Source organism: Gobio gobio (genome assembly GCF_949357685.1).
Source record: "Gobio gobio genome assembly, chromosome: 9".
Taxonomy (NCBI): domain Eukaryota; kingdom Metazoa; phylum Chordata; class Actinopteri; order Cypriniformes; family Gobionidae; genus Gobio; species Gobio gobio.
Genome location: NC_137115.1, coordinates 30,037,205 through 30,058,643, shown reverse-complemented (window position 1 = coordinate 30,058,643; position 21,439 = coordinate 30,037,205). Strand labels below are relative to the sequence as shown.

The following is a 21,439-nucleotide window of genomic DNA, read 5'->3' as shown; positions in this document are numbered from 1 at the left end:
GAGTTACTTATAAAAAGAATACAAATATTTATCAAAAATAACTATTCAAACACTCTCTCTCTCTCTCTCTCTCTCTCTCTCTCTCTCTCTCTCTCTCTCTCTCTCTCTCTCTCTCTCTCTCTCTCTCTCTCTCTCTCTCTCTCTCTCTCTCTCTCTCTCTCTCTCTCTCAAACACTCACTCTCACGCACACGCAATTACCCTAGCTATAAAACATTTATCAAATAAATAATTACAAAAACGTTTCATCCGGAAGAAAATAGAAGGATGGCAATTACATGTCGTAGGCTGTATTCATATTGTACAATTAAAAACCGAAATGCGGTCATATCTACATAGAGATTACCGCTTGTGACATAAGGACTACAATACCCATCACCACATGCATTCATACGGAAGTGATTCTTTGCCATAAGTGCACTTCCGATCTGTTGCCAATTCCTTTCCTGTCTGTGGCCTCTGGCAAGATGGCGGTGCAAATCTCGAAGAAGAGAAAGGTTGGTACGGATTTCACTGCTAATATATGTAATTATAGTACAGGTGTGCGAAATAAGAGTTATACATTATTACTATGGTACTTAATTATAAATTAAGTGGTTCAGATGAGGATTTTATAAGGCTATATAGGTGGATTGAGCTGGATGCTGTCGGCACGGAATCTGATGTGAAACATGGCAGATAATCGCAGCGCTGCGTTCAGTCTACTTTCATAGTTGTGCGTTTCAAACATGCATAATACAGTTCAGAAGCGACCTTTAAGCACTTTATATGTACCCGGAAGCTTTTGTTAGTATAACGGCGAGAACTTGACTCTATATTCGGGTGTGGACTGTGTAACATTAGTTAAATATATCCGTTGTACATGCAGCACAAATATTTCTAGTGTTGAACAGCCTATGGTTTGACTTTTGTTTAACATTTATCATGGGTTTTAAAACTGACCAATGCAAGTAAGATATTAATCATTGTAATGTTTATCCATTAGTTCGTGTCAGATGGCATCTTCAAAGCTGAATTGAATGAGTTCCTGACCCGTGAGCTCGCCGAGGATGGGTACTCCGGTGTGGAGGTCCGTGTCACACCAACAAGAACAGAAATCATCATTCTAGCCACCAGGTGTGGGCTATATCCACTGGTTTAGTTACATAACCACATGCATTTATGTAGTTTAATTCAAGCATAATGACTTAATCTGTGTGTTTTTTTAGAACCCAGAATGTCCTGGGAGAGAAGGGCCGCCGCATCCGTGAACTGACTGCCGTCGTTCAGAAACGATTCGGATTCCCCGAGGGCAGTGTGGAGGTAAGATTAGTGAAGTTGTAAATGAGGTCAAAAACTACTTTGTGATGGCTAGTTCTGACATACTGGGTCTTGTTTCATTGTAGCTGTATGCTGAGAAGGTCGCCACCCGAGGTCTCTGCGCCATCGCTCAGGCAGAGTCACTGCGCTACAAGCTGCTTGGAGGCCTGGCTGTCCGTAGGTGAGCTTTACTTCCTAGCGTACCATGCACACTTGCCAACTTGCATTCCCTTCAGTGATGATACGATGACGAGTCGGAAAAGGGCCCGTTCTGTCTTTGGGGATTCTGGGTCAGGTTCACGTTCTGTGCGTCTGGCTTTAGGTCCTCAAAGCAGTGAGTCCAATCGCTTGAAGACATAGAGGCATTTGTCTGAGAAGGATAGATGGATGGAAAGGCAGCGTGTTTTAAAGTCCAGATTATTTTTCTTTTCCATATTCTGTGTTTATATTTCAACATCACTTTTGTTGTCCTCAGGGCCTGCTATGGTGTGCTGCGCTTCATCATGGAGAGCGGGGCAAAGGGTTGTGAGGTGGTCGTCTCTGGTAAACTGAGAGGTCAGAGGGCCAAGTCCATGAAGTTTGTGGATGGCCTGATGATCCACAGTGGAGACCCCGTTAACTACTACGTTGACACCGCTGTCCGCCACGTACTGCTCAGACAGGGTGAGTAAGAGTCATGGAGGAAGATGAATTGGACTGATGGCTCTTGAGGTTTTGTTTTTGTCAAATCTTTAGCAAGTTGTTTTAAGTGCTCTGAAAGTTTGAGGTAAATGTGTATTAAATGTATAGTTATTGAGAAGAGTAAACTCAGTACTATAACAGTACAGATACAAAGCAAATCCTTTCCAGACAAGATTCCTGAGTACTGAGTTTTAGCTTCTCAAATCTTAAGCAAATTATGGTGCATTATTATTTACTAGGAGTTGGTGGAATAATTTAAAATCTAAGGAATTATTTAAAAGCTCCCCTATGTTTTGGCTGTCCATAGGCGAGTTCACTTCCTAGCACACCATGCGCACTTCCTGACTGAAATTCCCTTCAGTGATGATACGATGACGAGTCGGAAAAGGGCCCGTTCTGTCTTTGAGGATTCTGGGTCAGGTTCACGTTCTGTGCATCTGGCTTCAGGTCCTCTAAGCAGTGAGTCCTATCGCTTGAAGACATAGAGGCATTTGTCTGAGAAGGGTGAATGGATGGAAAGCAGTCAGTGTGTTTTAATTAGTGTCCAGATTATTTTTCCTCTTCTATATTACAGGGCCTTCTATGGTGTGTTGCGCCAAGTTATTTAAAATGAGTAAATGCAGTACTATAACCGTACGGAGTAAAAATTTAACTAAATATTTTCCAAAGAATATTTCAAACAGATACATGAGTATTATTTAAAAATGTAAATTAGATTAAAATGAGTAAATACAGCGTTATAACAGTACAGCACTGAGTAGATGTAATCTAACTTAGTTGAAACTAAATATTTTGTTAATTGTAAATTGGGTCTTAATACAAGAAACATTTGCATTTTAGGGTGGTAGAACCTCACATGGATGAACATAAATGCATCTGAATTAATCTCATTGCGATCAGGTGATTTACATAGTTGTAACAGACCTGTTTCAATGAATCCATTGCATTGAGAGCTTGTGATTTAAATTGAAATCAAGTCTTTGAAATCTGTTCCAAAGTACTTGGACTAATGTGCAAAGCTTTTACCATTTAAAACCGTATGCGTATGACACCACTATTGTCTTGCATATTGAGTACCAAATTTAATCTCCGAGCTGAATTATCTTCCCTTCAGTGATGTAATCAACCAGAATTGCATTGTTTCGGAAGTTTTTATAGCAGTGTGACAATTTTGAGGCGTTAGTCTGAGAAGGTTTTGAGTACATGCTTTTGAAACTTGTATAATACTTTGACCAGGAAAAACGATCAGTATACCCTCCCCTTTTATCTTTACCATATCTTTCTGATTCTGTATGTTCATAGGTGTGCTTGGAATCAAGGTGAAAATCATGCTTCCTTGGGATCCCAGCGGCAAGATCGGCCCCAAGAAGCCCCTGCCTGACCATGTCAGTATCGTGGAGCCTAAAGAGGAGGTCCTCCCCACCACCCCAGTGTCCGAACAGAAGGGAGCCGGGGCCAAGGCCGAAGCCCCAGTCATGCCACAGGGAGCCCCAGTGCCGACCGCATAAAGGGGTAAGACCCTAAAATCCCAGCATTGAAGTCAAATGACCTCCATGTTCCCTTCAGTGATGATACGATGACGAGTCGGATTGAGGCCGCCCTCTGAGGATTCTGGGTCAAGCTCACGTTCTGTGCGTCTGACTTCAGGTCCTCAGAGTTTGTGTCTTTTTAGATTGAAGAATCTGAGGCATTTGTCTGAGAAGGGTTTTCCTTGCTTGCCTACTTGTCTTTGAAATGCTTTTATTCTAACTAGATGTTTTTGTCTCTTCCAGGTTGACTGGACATTGATGGAAGGCCTACACTTTTCTGTATAAAAAAAAATAAATGAAAGAATAAATGGGGAAATGTTGTCTGTATTCCTTTCAAATGAGTGCTGTTGTGAATGTTTCCAGAAAGTTTTTAGTATCTTAACTTTATACTGGCTAATGGACACCAGAATGTAAATAAATAAAGTGTATGATGGGTGATCGTGATGAGAATTTATTTATTTTTGCTGCATTAACTTTGTGGTGTTGCATGTGAATGCATGCAGAATGTTTTTACCCTAATCTTCACTGGTATGCTTTTGGTAATCTGTAGATGCTTAGAGCTTTATTTAATAACAGCTACTGGTTTTCATTTACTGTTAGTTCCTGAAGCTCAGGTTATGGCACAAAACATTTGGGGTTTGTAATCTGCAAGTACTGTGAAGGTGTCGGATGACTTGTGGTGTTTGGTATTATAATTGCACCAAACAAAAACAATAGTACTTTTGTTAGTGGTCTAAACTATGAGAATCATTTTCAGTCTTTTTATTTTAAAAAAATTAAGTAACGTTAGATGCTTGTCTGTTCGTGAAGCCATCGGATGACCTAGCAGTATTGCATTACGTGTGTGTGTCATGGGTGGGTCTTCTAAAGTTACACACGTACACACACCTGATTCACAGCCTGAGCTGCTGCTGACTGCTTGAAGAACACGGGCTTTAGCTGAAGACCATGAGTTTGCCGGACTATAAATCTCCTGGAAAACAGTCCACAACACCTGTACAGTCGGTAAGACTATTTTGAAAATTAAGTCTCATTGTAACTTTTTTTAGCATTCCATGTTCAACTTCATGTAACAGCTGTTCTGTTTCAGCTATGCTTTCTTTCACCTAATGTGTAGTTTTGTAACATTCATTTAGTTTTTGACACGTTATAACGATGTCTGTCATTGAATGCTGTTAAATTTCACTGTAGATTCACAGCACCACCTGTAAAGCAAACTCGCGAGTTGTGCGTTTTCTTGGTACACGATAATTTGCCGAGTAACAAGAAAGTTATTTCCCAACAGTATTGTATACTTAAGGCGGAAGCTGGTAAAATATTAAACGATGGCTTTATTTTCGACATGAATTTGGCATTTTATTTTGATTCTGGTAAGTTTACTTGCCAGAAAAACGAGATTAATAAAATGTTTCAGATACTGAGCATGTAACATTTCTTACTACCATGGTCTTTTAGAAAGGTTTTTAGCAATTCTCTCAAATACCTTGTTGTACCATCTAGCCTAAATACCACATTGTAAATATGATAATCTTTGCTCTAATTGTAGAGTTTTTATACACCCTATGCACATTCACATACAAATTAGATAAATACATTTTGTGAGTTATACTAATTCTTAAAAGAGATGTATTGAAGTAGTAATGTCTAATTTTAATGCTTTGCTTGATTCATCAAAACTTGCTTAAAGTTAAATTGCACCCAGAGAGGTAGTGAAAGACATCTTTCATTCTATCAAAACAAACGTATAACCTGTTGAGTTCATATTAAAGCAATATGACCTTCTTAAATGCTTGTTTTCTCTGTCTACAGAAATCCCAAGTTGTGCAGCTGAATATTGGAGGTCATGTCTTCATCACTACCCTGGGGACCATCCGGAAATTCCCAACCTCCACACTGGCAGACCTGTTTAACGGATCCACCAAACGGATGGACTCTGAGGGTCGTTACTTCGTAGACCGCGATGGGACTCATTTCGCATACATCCTTGAGTACCTCAGAACAGAGAAAGTTCCAACTGTTCACATTCAGGAAGTGCATAAGGATGCACTTTACTATGACATCAAACCTCTTGTCAAAGCCATTGAAGAGACGCCTCAGTTCTTTGGAGAGATGGTCGGAAGACAGCAGTTTTTAGCCCGTGTGCCGAATTACCGCGAAAACCTGGAGGTCATTGTCCGGGTGGCCAGAGCGGAGGCCATCGCCTCACGCTACTCTAACATAATCGTGTGTGTTGTGAGGACAGAAGATGATTTAGCCAGATACAATAATGCTATTGACAGTCTCGGCACCCCAAAAGAGTCTGTGGTGAGCTTTGGTCCGTGGAAAGCTCCAGCATCAGTGGATGACCTGTTAGATTGTGTCAAAATGGACATAGAGGCCAAAGGATATAAAGTAAAGATACAACCTCATAACATAGACAAAGGGTTTCTCTTTAAGAGCTACAACTTCTTCTATAAATTGATTTTCACCTGGTGGTAAAGAGTGTGAGGCTTTCATGACCTGGAAATAGGGATGTACTAAGTGAAGGAATATTTTATGTATATACAGTATATGATTGACTTATCAAACAAATCAGACTTATCAAACATCTGTTCCTTTAGCAGACCCACCTATATGACAGACAGCTGTCAATGATGTTTAATGAAGGTCTTATCTGTCAGTATCTGTTCAACCCTTGTTTAATATTGACTCTAGTCGTGCTATCCTGGCCTTTGGCTTAAAATAGCTTCTGCATGGACGTCTCTTAGTCCTGGTTTCACAGACCGGTCTTATATTAAGCCAGGATTCGGTTAGGGTTAGAAAGTTTACATTTAAGTAGCTTTTATAAACGTGCCATAGAAAAAGAAACATTACTGTTGTGCATCACAAAACAATGGCTCTGATATATTTTAAAATGTCAGTTCAAGTTGATTTCAGTTAAAACAGCTCAAACCTAAATTTAGTCTAGGCTTAAGTTTATGGTATGCTGTGGATTCAATCAGTATGTTATTTTGACTAAAGTGTGTGTGTGGTCCAGGTAAATCCTACATTATGAGGACAAACTGTCCTCACAAAGATGGCAGTATCCGAAATCCTTGTCCGTGTATAGGGACATTTTTTTTGTTCCCCATGAGGAAAACATAAATCAAAAATATGTGTGCACATAAAAAAACTGCACAAAAAAATAGCTAAAACATAAAACACACTTTCAATTTAAGTGCATTATTTTTTAAGTCTTAAGTGCAAGTGTTTTTCACAGATGCTGGTAAAAGGCTTTACATCAATGTTTGGTCTTAAAGAAAGTTATTTGGTTGTAAATTTGTCCATATCTGCTAGCTGCACCACTTTATAACTTTTAACATTTATGCGTTTGCCTAATGCTTTTATCCAGTGATGTGTATTGCATTCAATGTATACATTTTATGAGCTCTTATTCTATAAAAATTGACATTTTTAGAGAAACAGGTCCAAAATACCAATATTAACATTATAAATACTACGTTAATTTGTGCTATGCATGTATAATATGTCGGTTTTAACTACAGTAGGTGTCCAATGTCTTCCTTTTTTTTTTTTACTGCCAAGACACTTGGGAAGAACCCTTTCCTTGTGGAGATCATTTAAAAAAAGGCATGTATGTTTGTGGAAAAAGATGCAAAATAAAAGCTGAATGATTTTAAAGAGGCCAGAGGGTTCATGGATTTGTCACAGAGAGGTTGTGGCAACTTATTTTTTTTGTGCCATCAAGTTTTATATTTGTACAATAGCTTATGTTCTAGTTCAAAATGTTTGAAAATAATGTAATTACTTGAAATGTGTTCTTTTGACAGTCATATTTGTCTTATGTTTACTGATTGCTGTGCTATCTAGGTTATTATTCCATGTAGCCTCATTTTATTATAATCCCTAAAACAGATATTTAATTTAAGCAGTCTCTATGTAATATGCATGGTTCTAGAAAAATAAAACTCTGACACAAAGGTCAAGAAAGAAAAATATAATAAATATTTATACTGTTGTAATTTTACTTCATTAAAAACACAATAAGCTGTTAATGTATAATGCACGAGGCATTGAATGCATACAGATAATTTTAGCCCTGTGATTTTTGAAGACTTCCGTCCATGTGGCGTCGCTGTTCCACCGAAAGGCTCTGGCGCCACTGAATTGCGCATGCGTGAAGAAGTGCAGGAGCGGATAAACACAACTATGGCAGCTCATCTGAAAAAACGAGTTTATGAGGAATTCTCTAAAGTTTCTCAGGTGAACACGTAAATCATATATATTGATCATACAATATCATAAAATATGTGTTGGTTGTAGAATATAATCATATATGAAGATATTAGAATAAATACAAAGCATATGTAGCCTTTAGCATTGTGCATTCATGATTATTCTAATGACAACGGCATTTATTCAAGTTGTTTGGGTGTGATTGTTTTAGTCACATGTCAGCTGGAACACTATTTATAAATTTTTAGATTAATATTTATATCCTTTTCTCGTCCCACTGACACTTCCACTCAACATTTCCCTGTTTATTTTTATATTTGTGTATAAATATGTGTTATATTTATGCTTGTGTGTAACTTTAGTGGTAATGCTGAAAATAATAAATCAATAACTGCATGATTCTTCAAATCCTCCGTGATGTGGAGGACTATTCCTTTTTCTCAGTGATTATATCAAGAACTTTTTTAAATGAGTTATTATAAATGAGATTATGTTTTTAATCTTGTTGTCATCTCATTGCAGCAGGTGACTTTAGAGGAGGCTCCTACGAAGAAACTTCGACTGACCAAACCCAGTAAATCAGCCGCTCTTCACATTGACCTGTGTAAAGCCAGCAACCCCACAGACGCTCTTCAGTACCTGCTGAGTTTTGCACGTAAACCCGTGGAGGCAGAGAGTGTGGAGGGTGTCGTGCGCATACTGCTCGAGCATTATTACAAGGTGTCAAAAACAGAAACTTCATGAAACATGCAAATACACGTTCCTTGATACTGACATTACATTTTTACCACCAACACTTTTTAAAATGAGACGCATTCCAGTTTATAATAAAGAGTATGAGTATTTATTACTTTTAATGTGGTCTACAGGAGTCCGATAACTCGGTCCGGCTGAAGATCGCCTCTCTGCTGGGATTATTATCAAAAACACAGGGATTCGCACCAGACTGCATAGTAGACGATGCTATTAACATTCTCAACAATGAAAGTAAGTATAAAATCATAAGGCTCTTTTTAAAAATGTATTTGACAGTAATATAAATGTCTTGATTGAATGAGTTACACTTAATTAAATTGAATGTACATTGTCACATAAATAAATATAAGGATATGCTGGGCAGATTTAGTATTGTTAACTCAAGCTAAAACTATTTTTAAAATTCTGTTAATTGAAATAAAGCTGAAATATAAATATTAGTTAAAAATATGATAAACTGATTTAAGTGTAGGTTAAAACACTAAAATTATTATTTGAAAATAAATAAAAACTAATACTGAAATGCAAAGTAAATTAAACCTGAATAGCGATATTTATAATAATAATAATAAAATTACTAAAAAAAGTAACTAAAATAAAAACAAACAAAAAAACACTGGTGCTGGGGACAACATTTTTGAAACAGGAAAACGTTTAATTAAAGTCAAAGCAGTTATTTCTCACACAAAATGCATTGTTAAAAATAAAATGTATCTTTTTTATTATTGTGTCTGATTAGTCCAGCAGAAAAAAAACCTTACATTTAAAGCCTTAATATTATGCAAGGTGGTGTTAATATGCTTTTCTTGTCAGCATAGATCAATTTGTGTTAATCGTGTGTGGAAATGGGATTTTTCTAAGGATTTCGCCTGTGTTTTAGAGTCTCATCAGGTTCTGGCGCAGCTGCTGGACACGCTACTGATCATTGGTACTCAACTCCCAGACAAGACCGCTGTCATTCAGAGACTTATAGATGTGGCCTGCAAGGTGACTGCAATAACTAAGATTTCTTCCTGTCCTATAATACTGCAGTCATACTTTTCGGCAGTACCAATTATTCATACTGATTTCATAAGCTTTTAACAGCTTCTGAATTATTAATATTTTTAATACTTTACTTTCATATCATATTTGTCCTCAGCATCTCTCAAGCACTTATTTTGGGGTGAGGAATAAGTGTCTCCAGCTCTTGGGCTGTCTGGGGACAGTTGATAAGCCTCTCAGTAAAGAGACTGATGCGGTACCTGGAGCACAAACGTTACCCGTACGGGATGTACAGAGTTTGATCAGCGACTATTTTCAGGACCAGGACCCTCGTGTCCGCACCGCCGCCATCAAAGCCATGGTACATGAGCTCTAGAATTATGTGGTATACAACTACATTTATTGCCATTTTCTCTAAATGACTTTAAGTGTGTTTTTCTTTCTCCCATCAGCTTCAGCTACACGAAAGAGGGATGAAAATTCAACAGACTATTTATAACCAGGTCAAGACACACTATACTAATCTTACACTACAATTTAAGTTTGGGGTTGTAAGAAAAAACATTATTTTTTGTTTTTTTGAAAAAAGTCTCTTCTGCTAACCAAGGCTGCATTTATTTGATCAATAATACAGTAAAACACTAATATTGTAGAATATGATTTCGATTTAAAATAAACATTTTCTATTAAAATGTATTTAAAAATATAATTAATTCCTGTGATGCAAAACTGCATTTTCAGCATCATTACTCCGGTCTTCAGTGTCACATGATCCTTCAGAAATCATTTGAATATGCTGATTTGCTGCTCAAGAAACATTTCTGAAATAGAAATCTTTTGTAACATTATTAATCAATGTAAGGCATCCTTGCTGAATACAATTTTCATTTCTTTAAAAAAAATCTTACTGACCCCAAACCTTTGAACGGTAGTGTATGTTTTAAAGTTTTCATTCTACTGAGCATGAGATTACAAAAGAAATCTCTAATAACTAACTTGAATGTCTCATCTCTTGGGACAGGCCTGTAAGCTCTTGAGTGATGATTATGAGCAGGTTCGTTCAGCAGCGGTACAGATGGTTTGGGTTCTAAGCCAGCTTTATCCTGAGAGGTAGAGGGTCCATTTCTACTGGCTTTCTGTGTTTTGGACACTGTTATATGTGTATACTTTTATGTCATATTGTATATTTAAGCATGCACTTTTTTAATTATATTTTTAATTTGTTTTATTCAAAAACTATAAGGAGATACAAACATGGCAAAATGTTACTTAATCACATGACATAACAAATACTTTCCACCTTATAACAAATGGACATATTTTATACCGGTAGCAGATATAAAACGTACACATTCCCTTAAAAAACAACCCAAACTAAACTAACAAGCCAACCAGCAACCAAAACATTATTTTCCCAAAATTCAGAAGATTCCCCAAGCCACTTAATAGTATTTGTTGCTAAACAAAATCTGGTTATATATGGTTACCCACTCATACTACATATCTAAACTCTTCATACTAGTGTAAACAAGTTTAAATCTTAAGCATAGATGAATTTCTCCATCAAAAATTATAATGTCGTATGTCCATCCAGTCTTTAAGAGTAATGATAACATAATGCTGTAATGTTTTATTTTAAATTCAAGAAATTCAAGAATTAAGCCTTTTAACAGATTTGAACACTGATCTGTCTTGTGCATTAACAGTATTGTTCCCATCCCCTCCATCAATGAGGAGATCCGACTGGTGGACGACTCCTTCGGGAAGATATGTCACATGGTCAGTGATGGCTCATGGGTAGTCAGAGTGCAAGCTGCAAAACTGCTGGTGAGTATTGGGTGTGTTTATAGCATATCCGTATAGCCACATGATTAATTTCTTATCACTTTTCCATCTAACTGTTTCACTCTTTCTCTCTGTCTCAGGGCTCAATGCATCAAGTCAGCCCTCATTTTCTGGAGCAGACATTGGACAAGAAGCTGATGTCAGATCTCAGGGTATTTACACACAACAAATGATGAAAAAAATGCAAGAAACACACACTCAAGAAATATTTAAAATATGGTGTTCTTATTGTATCTCAGAGGAAACGTACAGCTCATGAGCGAGCAAAAGAGCTGTACGCTTCTGGAGAGTTCTCGTCTGGACGGCGATGGGCCGACGACGCACCCAAAGAGAAAGTCGACACTACCGGTGTAAACCTCATCGACTCTGGAGCCTGTGGGGCGTTTGTTCACGGCCTGGAAGACGAGATGTACGGTATGTATTTCAAAACACACATTATCTTTGAGGACATTTTTAGCAGGGCCTGATGATTTATTTGGTATAACTTTTCACAGAGGTGCGAATCGCTGCGGTAGAGGCGCTCTGTTCCCTCGCCCAGTCGTCATCCAGCTTTGCTGAGAAATGTCTTGACTTCCTGGTGGACATGTTTAATGATGAAATCGAGGAGGTGCGGCTGCAGTCCATCCATGTGTTGCGGCAGATCTCGACTCACATCACCCTCAGAGAAGACCAGCTGGATACTGTCCTCGCAGTACTGGAGGTGCTTAAAAAATATAGCTTAGTGTGATTTATCAAATCACAAAGGCTGCGATTGGATCATTTTATAAATTAAATAAATAAATACAGTGCATCCGGAAAGTATTCACAGCGCTTCAAATCACATGTACATAAGTATTCACCGTCTTTGCCATGACACTCAAAATTAAGCTTAGGTGCATCCTGTTTCCACTGATTATCCTTGAGATGTTTCTACAACTTGATTGGAGTCCACTTGTGGTAAATTTAGTTGATTGGACATGATTTGGAAAGGCACACACCTGTCTATATAAGGTCCCACAATTAACAGTGCATTTCAGAGCACAAACCAAGCCATGAAGTCCAAAGAATTGACTGTAGACCTCGGAGACAGGATTGTATCGAGGCACAGATCTGGGGAAGGGTACAGAAACATTTCTGCAGCATTGAAGGTCCCAATGAGCACACTGGCCTCCATCATCCATAAATGGAAGAAGTTTGGAACCACCAGGGCTCTTCCTAGAGCCGGCCAAACTGAGCAATCGAGGGAGAATAGCAAGGCCTTAGTAAGGGAGGTGGCCAAGAACCCGATTGTCACTCTGACAGAGCTCCAGCATTTCTCTGTGGAGAGAGGAGAATGGTCCAGAAGAACAACCATCTCTGCAGCCATCCACCAATCAGGTCTGTATGGTAGAGTGACCAGACGGCACGTGAAAGCCCATCTGCAGTTTGCCAAAAGGCACCTAAAGGACTCTCAGACCATGAGAAACCAAATTCTCGGGTCTGATGAAACAAAGATTGGACTCTTTGGCCTGAATAGCAAGTATCATGTCTGGAGGAAACCAGGCACCGCTCATCACCTGGCCAATACCATCCCTTGCTGGTGGTGGCAGCATCATGCTGTGGGGATATTTTTAATCGGCAGGAATTGGGAGACTAGTCCGGATCGAGAGAAAGATGAATGCAGCAATGTACAGAGACATCCTTGATGAAAACCTGCTCCATGTTTTTCACTTTGTCATTATGGGGTATTGTTTGTAGAATTGAGGAAAAAAATAATGAATTTAATCCATTTTGGAATAAGACTAACATAACAAAATGTGGAAAAAGTGAAGCGATGTGTATACTTTCCGGATGCACTGAATGCTCTGTGTATTTCAAGAGTGAAGTGCAGCACTGTGTTTCAGTGTTGTTAGTGCTCGGCCATTGACCATTGACCAATCATTGCAGGACTCATCGCGGGACATTCGCGAGGCCCTGCATGAGTTGCTTTGTTACACCAATGTTTCCACTAAAGAGTGCATTCAGCTGGCCCTCCTGGAACTCCTGAAGAACCTCACCAAGTACCCAACCGACCGCAACTCAGTCTGGAAGTGAGTTACAATGGAGTTACAATCTCGACCGTTCCTCACTGGCATTCGGTCCCATTCTCACTCTTATTTATTTATTCCCCCTTCAATCCAGATGTTTGAAGTTTCTCGGTTCTCGACACCCGACACTAGTGCTGCCGATTGTCCCTGAGCTGCTGAGCACACATCCGTATTTCGACACTCCAGAACCAGACATGGACGACCCTGCCTGTATCCTGCACATCTGACATGACAACGTCAATGCATATTGCTATATACATTTAGACTTTGGTTTTGTCAACGACTTAAAAGTGATGAATAATACAACATATGTAATTGCATTGCATTGAATTCCAAATGATATAAATTAATTTGAATCTGAATATAGGCTTAAACACATTTCCTTTTATTTGCTGTTCACACTTTTCAAACATGTAAAATAATTAATATAAGCTGGATTCTGCTGCCTGTCCGATCAGTGATATGTCTATTCAAATGCTTATCTTCCTGACCTGGGTTTGTTCAGACATCGCTGTTTTAGTTCTGGTTTTCAACGCAGCCCAATCCTGTCCCACCATGCCAGCGCTGTTCTCGGATCACACGTTCCGGCACTACGCCTACCTGCGTGACAGCTTGTCCCACCTGGTACCACACCTCAGAGTGAGAAACCTGCCTGCAGCCTTTCATTTTATTTAAATATAACTAGCGTTCAAAAAGTTTGGGGTCAGTAAGATTTTTTTTTAAAGAAATTAATACTTTTATTCAGCAAATATGCATTAAATTTATCAAAAATGATGGTAAAGACATTAACGATGCAAAATATTTCTGTTTGAAATAAATGCTGTTCTTTTGAACTTTATATTGATCAAAGAATCATAAAAAACTGTTGCATGTTCCACAAAAATATGAAGCAGCACAACTGTTTTCAACATTGATAAGAATAAATGTTTCTTGAGCTTTACATCACATGTTAAATATATTTAAATGCAAAACAGTTATTTTAACAGTTAAATTGTAATATTTCACAATATTACTGTATTTTTTAAATAAATGCAGCCCTGGTAAGCATAAGAGAAATCTTACCGACCCCAAACTTTTGTGTATGCCATTTTAGTGCTGTAATAAAGCCTTTAAAAAAACTCCTTTATCAATCCATATCTTCCATATCTTTGGCGTATGTTTTCTCTCTCAGTTGCCAGGCAGAAAGCAGACTGCAATTTCAGGTCTGGAGGCGTCTGGTGTGGGTTCAGGCAGTCTGAATTCGGCCCAGAACTTCCTTCAGGACAGTCTCGTTCGGGTCAGCGCCCTTCAGAACCTGGAAACACCTGGTGCTCAGGATCTGCTGGAGTTTACCATCAGGTTCAAACCGTTAATAAACTACACATATATTGTTTTAAGGTCTCTTAATAAGGTGTTTGTAAAGATGATTTTATGTTCACATACAGAGATCTGCAGCGGCTGGGGGAGCTGCAGACTGAGTTGGCCGGTTCTGCAGATTTCTGTGCCACATATTTGCGCTGCCAACTACTGCTTACCAAGGTGAATACAAATATACTGCTCTAATACTTTTATTCAACAAGGCTGCATTATATTGATCAGAAGTGACCGTAAAGACATTTATAATTAAGATTTCTATTTTTCTTACTTTAGGGTCCAATTCTCACTATTAACTAGTTGCTTATTAGCATGCATGTTACTAGGATATTGACTGTTTATTAGTACTACGTAGCACATATTAATGCCTAATTCTGCATGACCATATTCACATCCCTTATTCCTACCCAATACCCAAACTTAACAACTACATTACTAACAATTAAGCAGCAATTAGGAGTTTATTGAGGCAAAAGTCGTAGTTAATAGTTAGTTAATAGTGAGAATTGGACCTAATCTAAAGTGTGACCGAACTTTCTATTAATCAAAGAACCCTGAAAAAATGTGCGGTTTCCACAAAAATATGAAGCAGCACTACTGTTTTCAACATTGGTAAGAATAAATGTTTCTTGAGCAGCAAATCATCATATTAGAATGATTTCTGACGGATCATGTGACACTGAAGACTGGAGTAATGATGCTGAAAATTCAGTTTTGCATCACAGGAATAAATTTGATTTTAAAGTATATTAAAATACAAAATTACACAATATTATAGATTTACTGTATTTCCCCCCCCCCAACTTGATCCAGATTTTTAAATTACTTTATTTTTTAGCCTAGGTAAGCCCCAGTCTTTTGAACAGTTGTGAAACTGTATTGAATAAAGTTAGGCTTATCCATCTTTTTTTTTTTTTTTAAACGGCAGGCACTCCAGGAGAAGTTATGGACAATGGCTGTTCCGCTCTGTCTTAAACAGAACGCCAAAGTTTCAACAGCTGCTCGACAGGTAAATCCTACCCAAGTTAATTTCATCCACAGCCGTCGCACCAAACTTTTGACTACTAATATATAATTGTTGTCATTTGTGATGTGTGACAGATCCTGGATGAGACCTATAAACTGGAGTTCTTGTACAGTGGTCTGGAGACGCAGCAGATTGCCACCATTCACAACGTCCGACTGCAGGCGAAAGCGTTACAGCTCATCCTGACAGCACGATCCAAACGAGGGTCAGCACTTACTAATAAACCTTCTGTTTATATAATCTCAAAGATTTGAATCTGATGATCTTTACTCTTTCGAATAACAGGGTTGATCGTGTTCTTAGCATTTGTGAGAAGTTCCTGCAGGATGTGGAGTCATTTCAAAGGTAAGAACAGATTTCCAGGGTCTGCAACAAAATCCCAGGATTGTGGCCAAATCAGTGCTCGTTATGGTCACCTTTATACCAAGTCCACTCTGCATGATTTTACACCCGATTTTCACTCACCGACAGGTTTTGCGAAATCGCAGACAAATGCCCGAAATCATAGGCAAATCAGTGCTCGTTCACGTGAGTAACAATCACGTAGTGTGAATTATCAAAGACGCAATCCGAGAGAATCGCAACAAGTCGTAGACGCCCTTGAGATATTTGGCATGCTAAATATCTGGACCTGTCTGCGATACAAAATTCTGCTGTGTGAAATGTGTTCTGACTGAAAAATACATCGGCGATGACCTACAGCCAATGAGAGAGCAAGATACAGGGCAGCGGGAAGTTTGGGGAGGAGTTATAGACCAGTATATCAGTATTTTAATAGATATATTTACAATTATATCAGAAACAAAGCACAAACTTTTGATCGACCAGCCGCAACAGCAGCACATTGCAAGCGCACAGATATTTTGGATCGCAAAAGCTTCTTGCAGGCTATCATTCATTTAGTAACAATTCCAGTCTCACGCGAGAACTCTGTTCTTACGCACGTGTGATCTTGCGTTATTTCTTTATCACTTCTCGCGTGTTTGGTTGTGAAACGTAGTTTGCGGACCAGACAGAGTTGTCACCGAGTAAAGTCATGCAATGTGAAACCTCCTGTCGCCGATCCATCGTGCAGTCGCCGATCCATCGTGCAGTGTGCACACAGCAGTGACTGAATACTACCCCAGATAGTCATGCAGTGTGAAAAGAGCAGTGATCCGACTACTTTGAAAATCGTGCAGTCTGACCTCAGCATTAGGTCTGAGCAGTTACAGATGCTGCGATATTTTCAAACCTGTGTGATGCAACGACAAGGTGGAACTAATCCAGCCAATCACAGTGCAGATGGTATACACAGAGAAATCTCGTAATTTCTTGCATGAATTTATGTGAGAAAACGTTCTTTTCGCTGTTGGTCGGGACTGCCTCTTGACCAAGTGTCTTGTAGTTTGTTCACCTCATCAGCATTGTGTTGTGCAGTATATGTGCTGTTATGACAAGACGACAACAGATGACAAGAAACCTTGTTGTGTAGCGTGAGCACCACAGCAATTCAGCTAGTTTTACAGTCCTGTAGTGGGAGCTTGCCCTTACTCAAAGATGCTGCGTTATAAATGCAGAAGAATCACTGAATATTCTTGTTTGTCCATTCTCAGGCTCTTCATGACAGAGTTGCCCCATTTCCAGGACAGTTTTGTGGAGAAACTCCTGGAGTTGATGCCCAGGCTAACGGCCTGCAAACCTCATGATCTGGTTAAAATCTTTCAGACCACACTGCGGCAAAGCAGATTCATCCATCTCAAACTACCCGAGCAGGTGCGCAGATTTTTACACACAGACAGATTCAAAAAGATGCAGGAAATAGCTTGTTTGTTCCCCAGAATTGGTTGGATTATCCTTTTTATTCCCTGTTTATTTTGGTTTGTCAGATCCACAGGGCGTCAGCGACAATTATTGAGCCGACAGGAGAATCAGACAACGCTTTGAGATTCACCTCTGGTCTGGTGGTGGCGTTAGATATAGATGCTACTCTTGAACATGTACAAGACCCACAGACAACAGTCAAAGTGCAGGTTAGATGCTTTAACCTCTTTTTTTCAGTCGCATTAAACGGAGGAAGAAAAACTGACATGCATGTTTTTTTAGAACAATTATTGAAGAAAAAGGACTTCAGCTTTTCAATCATTTGTAGACACTTTTCACCATCTTATCAATTCCCATTTGATACATTCAAATCCCACCCTATGTATTCCTGTTGCTCAGACAGTAGAGTGTGGCGCTAGCAATGCCAAGGTCATGCATGAACTGATAAAAATTTTACCTGAATGCATTGCAAGTCTCTTTGGATAAAAGTGTCTGCCTATTGCATAAATGTCAGTATTCTGTCATTTGTTTTGGGCATAAAATTACAAACGGCATTTTATATTTGCTTTAAATCAGTTTAATTCGATTTGTGTACAATTTAAACACATTAGTCACTTTATTCATTATTCACCTCCCACAGGTGCTATATCCAGATGGACAGTCTCACATAATCCACCCCAAACCTGGAGATTTCAGGACCCCAGGACCTGGACGTGTGCGACTGATCACGCAGGTTTATCTCTCTCATTCTGCCTGGACCGGTAGGTATCCTTTTTGAAATGTGTCTTTTCCAGCTGATAGTAATAGCAGTTGTGTATTTTTTCAAGCATCATTATGCAGAAGCTATTCTTTGTGTCTTAAAATAATGTTGCAAACACCGAGACAAATCCTTCTCTGCTGGTAGTGAACAGCATGAGTCCTTCACAGTTCCACAGATATAAATAGAACTGCATCTAGTCCAACAAGGCAGCGTATTGCTTGAGTTATTTTATATCTGTGAGTGTCTGTGTGACCAGTAGAATACTGAGCACCTCAGCTGAGGCTGAATGCTTGGAGCAAATCAAAACTGACGCCATTTCTTAATACATTTTCCTGGTCTTATGGACCCTTTTCACATTTGCAAGGTTCTCAGAAGCAGAAGGCATCATATAGTCATAAAGCGCCAATAGTGGTGAACAGATATTACTGAAAATATAATTTATAAATATAATTTGCCCCAATAGCAAAGAAATTACTTTCTATGACTTTCCAAAAAAAGGGGGGGGGAAAATGGAGATTACATTTCAGAGTACATTTCGCTTTTTGGAAGGAGAGGCTTCATAGAGACAGGAACTAAACAGAGTGTTACTGACAGACTGGGAAAAGAGGAGCTGCAACAGTCAATTATGTGAAAAAATTATGTTTTGAGCATTCAACGATGAAACCTTATTCTACCCCCAAAACAAAATCATAAGTTTGAAAAAAGTCCCCTTTAACATTTTTTCTGTAATTTAATAACAAGGTAATAAAACACTAAGTATAGTGTTATAAATGTACATAAAAATCAAATATAAAAAAACTTTTCATGATGTTAAAAACTGGAAAGGAATTCAATAGCTCCACTGTGCACAACTCATCAGTGCATGTTATTCCAAAGGGTAAAAGTGTTATTTATAACCTTTCGTTTTCCCATTCTCGCTGAATATTCTGTTTTGCAAGGAAATTCTTAGGATTACGGAAGTAAAATGGCATATAATGTTTGATGCTGACTAACAAATTGCAAAGACATTACAACTAAAGCGTATACTATACTAACAAGCGCACCTTGGAAAACCATGTGAATATTGTGGTACTTTAAGGTGTATATATATCATAGTAGTACCATCTGTTACCATCCCAGTCTTTTTTTAAGAGTGCATTCACAGTGTACAGTAGAGTGTAATCTCAAGTGCATCACATGTTTGTGTGTGTTTTTACTCTCAGAGCCCTGTCAGATTGAAGTGCGGTTGCTTCTGGCCTACAGCACCAGCAGCTGTAAACTAAATGTCTCTAAACCTGTGTGGAATGAGAGTATGGACGGTCTCCCCACCAACGAGAGCTCAATTGAGGGCACAATCCACCTCAGCAAACCCGTTAAAGTCTTCATTATGCCCAAACCAGCCCGCCGCTGACCCGTGTGTGTGTGTGTGTGTGTGTGTGTGTGTGTGTGTGTGTGTGTGTGTGTGTGTGTGTGTGTGTGTGTGTGTGTGTGTGTGTGTGAAATGAACAGACAACACAAAATCAAATGTTTTCACAATTATGTTTTATCTTAAATAAATAATTTGTGTTTATTTGTATCACTGGAGTGTGTGATAATGGGGTATTTTCACAGCTTGCATCCAAAGGACAGTCGTTTAATGATTATACAGCAAATAACATTTTCACTGAAGGAAAGAAAACTATTTCCTTCAATAGTCCAGAGTGCAAATTAAGTATCTATTAAGAAGACCATGTTAATTTGAAGTGTAAGGCATTACATTAACTAGCTGGTTGTGTTAATAATGTCATCAGCAGGTGGAGTGGAAGACCCCGCCCACTTTAGCTCCCTGTCCCGCCAGAGCATTATATTCTTTAACAGCCAGCTCTGTCTGGAACACCCTGATGTCTACCCCCTGCTTCTTCACGTAATCTAGGGTTGAGGGAGGCACCTGAAACATACAAAAATAAACCGATTTGGTTATTTAAGGAGATCATGAACAGAGTGCTGATCACCAAATTCACAATGCTACCTGTAGAGCTTCACTCATCCCTCTTCCTATGACCAGCATCTGCACCCCTTTCCTCAGGACCTCTTCCAGATCAGCTGGCTGGACACCTGGAAAATGCTGGCAGGAGCATAGATGCGCTTAGTTTAGACAGATATATAATAAATAACATTTAAAGCAAACTGGTTGAAATAGAAAATACTATTGGTATATTTAACTTTTTTGGTCTCTACATAGTTTGTATGTTATCTCTATTTGTGTTATTTCATATAATGCAATGAAATAGCCTTGAGCTTCTTTGGATAAAAGCTCTGCCAAATGCATAAATGTATATATTATAAAAATGCAATGAATACTAAATCAGATTTGACAATGCGTACATTTAAGTTTTTATGAAAATATAATTTTGCAGTGTGATCCATGTGTTTTCAACTTACTTCCGTGCCAGTTTCACGCCAGTCCCAGGCACGGCTGCCACCCGGCCACACTTTACAGTCTTTATAGGATGCTGAGCAACCTTTGACCTTCATGTGGCCCCAGGATAAGGAAGCAATCTCTGGAGAAGACATGACCAGCTTTCCTGAAACGGAGAGTAAGCAAATCAGATGCATTTATTAGTCTTTTTCTTGACTTTTTACATTGTATTATACTATATTACCATTATACTACCATGTTTTTTGTATAAGTTCCATAGTGCCATTTAAAAACAATGGTAACAGTATCTGACACCATCGTTGTACGGGATGTCACTCTACTCAACCCTGACTGCTTTTTAAACATTAATTAACTTACAAAAACCCATTTAGAAATGATCAACCTTCACCTACCCAACTTCTAGCACTTGTACATGCATATAATAAAACACGCTTTCTCTAATTTAAAACGAGGTTTTTATTCCTGTAGCTAATAATTTTTATTACAAAAACAATTGTATACAATTACAACTCGTGCACTATAAATGTTTTACATTTAAATTATATAGTCTTGCCTCGGACTGCAACTGAATCTTGCTTGTGTTGTGTTTCTCTTCGTGTGACGGCACCGTGAACGTCACTGGCCAGCGTCTAATCAGCGTGTGCGCTTCAGCCGTTTCCTCTGATTGGCCGCCGTTCACTGACGTACCAAAAGCTGGAGTCAGTCAGGCAACGGCATGGTTCACATCCTCTGTGCAGACACTGGGA

General features: G+C 38.7%; 4 protein-coding genes across 5 annotated transcripts; 3 read left to right on the top strand and 1 right to left on the bottom strand.

Annotated features, from left to right (window-relative positions):
- The first annotated feature begins 394 nt into the window (after positions 1-394).
- Positions 395-3,950, top strand: rps3 (ribosomal protein S3). Its single transcript, XM_079824729.1, has 7 exons — positions 395-495; positions 984-1,114; positions 1,207-1,300; positions 1,384-1,478; positions 1,773-1,960; positions 3,281-3,490; positions 3,751-3,950. Exons 1-6 carry the CDS (start codon positions 466-468, stop codon positions 3,484-3,486), a joined length of 744 nt encoding a protein of 247 aa, XP_079680855.1. The 5' UTR covers positions 395-465; the 3' UTR covers positions 3,487-3,490; positions 3,751-3,950.
- A 431-nt stretch (positions 3,951-4,381) lies between these two features.
- kctd14 (potassium channel tetramerization domain containing 14) lies at positions 4,382-7,470 on the top strand. The gene is made up of 2 exons (XM_079825222.1): positions 4,382-4,512; positions 5,317-7,470. Exons 1-2 carry the CDS (start codon positions 4,456-4,458, stop codon positions 5,983-5,985), a joined length of 726 nt encoding a protein of 241 aa, XP_079681348.1. The 5' UTR covers positions 4,382-4,455; the 3' UTR covers positions 5,986-7,470.
- Positions 7,471-7,650: 180 nt separating this feature from the next.
- On the top strand, positions 7,651-19,854 carry ints4 (integrator complex subunit 4; the record flags this gene model as incomplete). 2 transcript variants are annotated; one of them, XM_079825352.1, is made up of 23 exons in its annotated part: positions 7,651-7,749; positions 8,245-8,442; positions 8,592-8,709; positions 9,359-9,465; positions 9,620-9,823; positions 9,915-9,965; positions 10,484-10,572; positions 11,169-11,289; positions 11,388-11,459; positions 11,547-11,721; positions 11,802-12,007; positions 13,213-13,355; positions 13,447-13,562; positions 13,858-13,991; positions 14,524-14,690; positions 14,777-14,870; positions 15,634-15,714; positions 15,807-15,937; positions 16,018-16,077; positions 17,328-17,487; positions 17,601-17,744; positions 18,176-18,296; positions 19,498-19,854. In XM_079825352.1, 23 exons carry the CDS (start codon positions 7,660-7,662, stop codon positions 19,683-19,685), a joined length of 2,970 nt encoding a protein of 989 aa, XP_079681478.1. In that variant the 3' UTR covers positions 19,686-19,854. The 2 variants fall into 2 exon arrangements, with proteins under 2 accessions (XP_079681478.1, XP_079681479.1); XM_079825353.1 differs by having other exon boundaries at positions 7,696-7,749; positions 8,248-8,442; positions 19,498-19,852.
- aamdc (adipogenesis associated, Mth938 domain containing) lies at positions 19,798-21,304 on the bottom strand. Its single transcript, XM_079825354.1, has 4 exons — positions 21,247-21,304; positions 20,696-20,838; positions 20,283-20,378; positions 19,798-20,201 (listed from the first exon to the last, which is right to left on the bottom strand). The coding sequence occupies exons 2-4, from the start codon at positions 20,825-20,827 to the stop codon at positions 20,061-20,063; spliced, it is 369 nt and encodes a 122-aa protein (XP_079681480.1). The 5' UTR covers positions 20,828-20,838; positions 21,247-21,304; the 3' UTR covers positions 19,798-20,060.
- Positions 21,305-21,439: the final 135 nt, after the last annotated feature.

What these genes read in the sequence shown, in the direction of transcription:
- rps3 (XM_079824729.1), top strand. Translation starts at nt 466, where the DNA reads ATGGCGGTGCAAATCTCGAAGAAGAGAAAG. An exon ending in AAATCTCGAAGAAGAGAAAG is followed by an intron (nt 496 to 983) that starts GTTGGTACGGAT and finishes TTTATCCATTAG; the next exon opens with TTCGTGTCAGATGGCATCTT. An exon ending in GGAGGCCTGGCTGTCCGTAG is followed by an intron (nt 1,479 to 1,772) that starts GTGAGCTTTACT and finishes TGTTGTCCTCAG; the next exon opens with GGCCTGCTATGGTGTGCTGC.
- kctd14 (XM_079825222.1), top strand. Translation starts at nt 4,456, where the DNA reads ATGAGTTTGCCGGACTATAAATCTCCTGGAAAACAGTCCACAACACCT. An exon ending in CCACAACACCTGTACAGTCG is followed by an intron (nt 4,513 to 5,316) that starts GTAAGACTATTT and finishes CTCTGTCTACAG; the next exon opens with AAATCCCAAGTTGTGCAGCT.
- aamdc (XM_079825354.1), bottom strand. Translation starts at nt 20,827, where the DNA reads ATGTCTTCTCCAGAGATTGCTTCCTTATCCTGGGGCCACATGAAGGTC. An exon ending in GGCGTGAAACTGGCACGGAA is followed by an intron (nt 20,379 to 20,695) that starts GTAAGTTGAAAA and finishes TGCTCCTGCCAG; the next exon opens with CATTTTCCAGGTGTCCAGCC. An exon ending in GGATGAGTGAAGCTCTACAG is followed by an intron (nt 20,202 to 20,282) that starts GTAGCATTGTGA and finishes TGTATGTTTCAG; the next exon opens with GTGCCTCCCTCAACCCTAGA.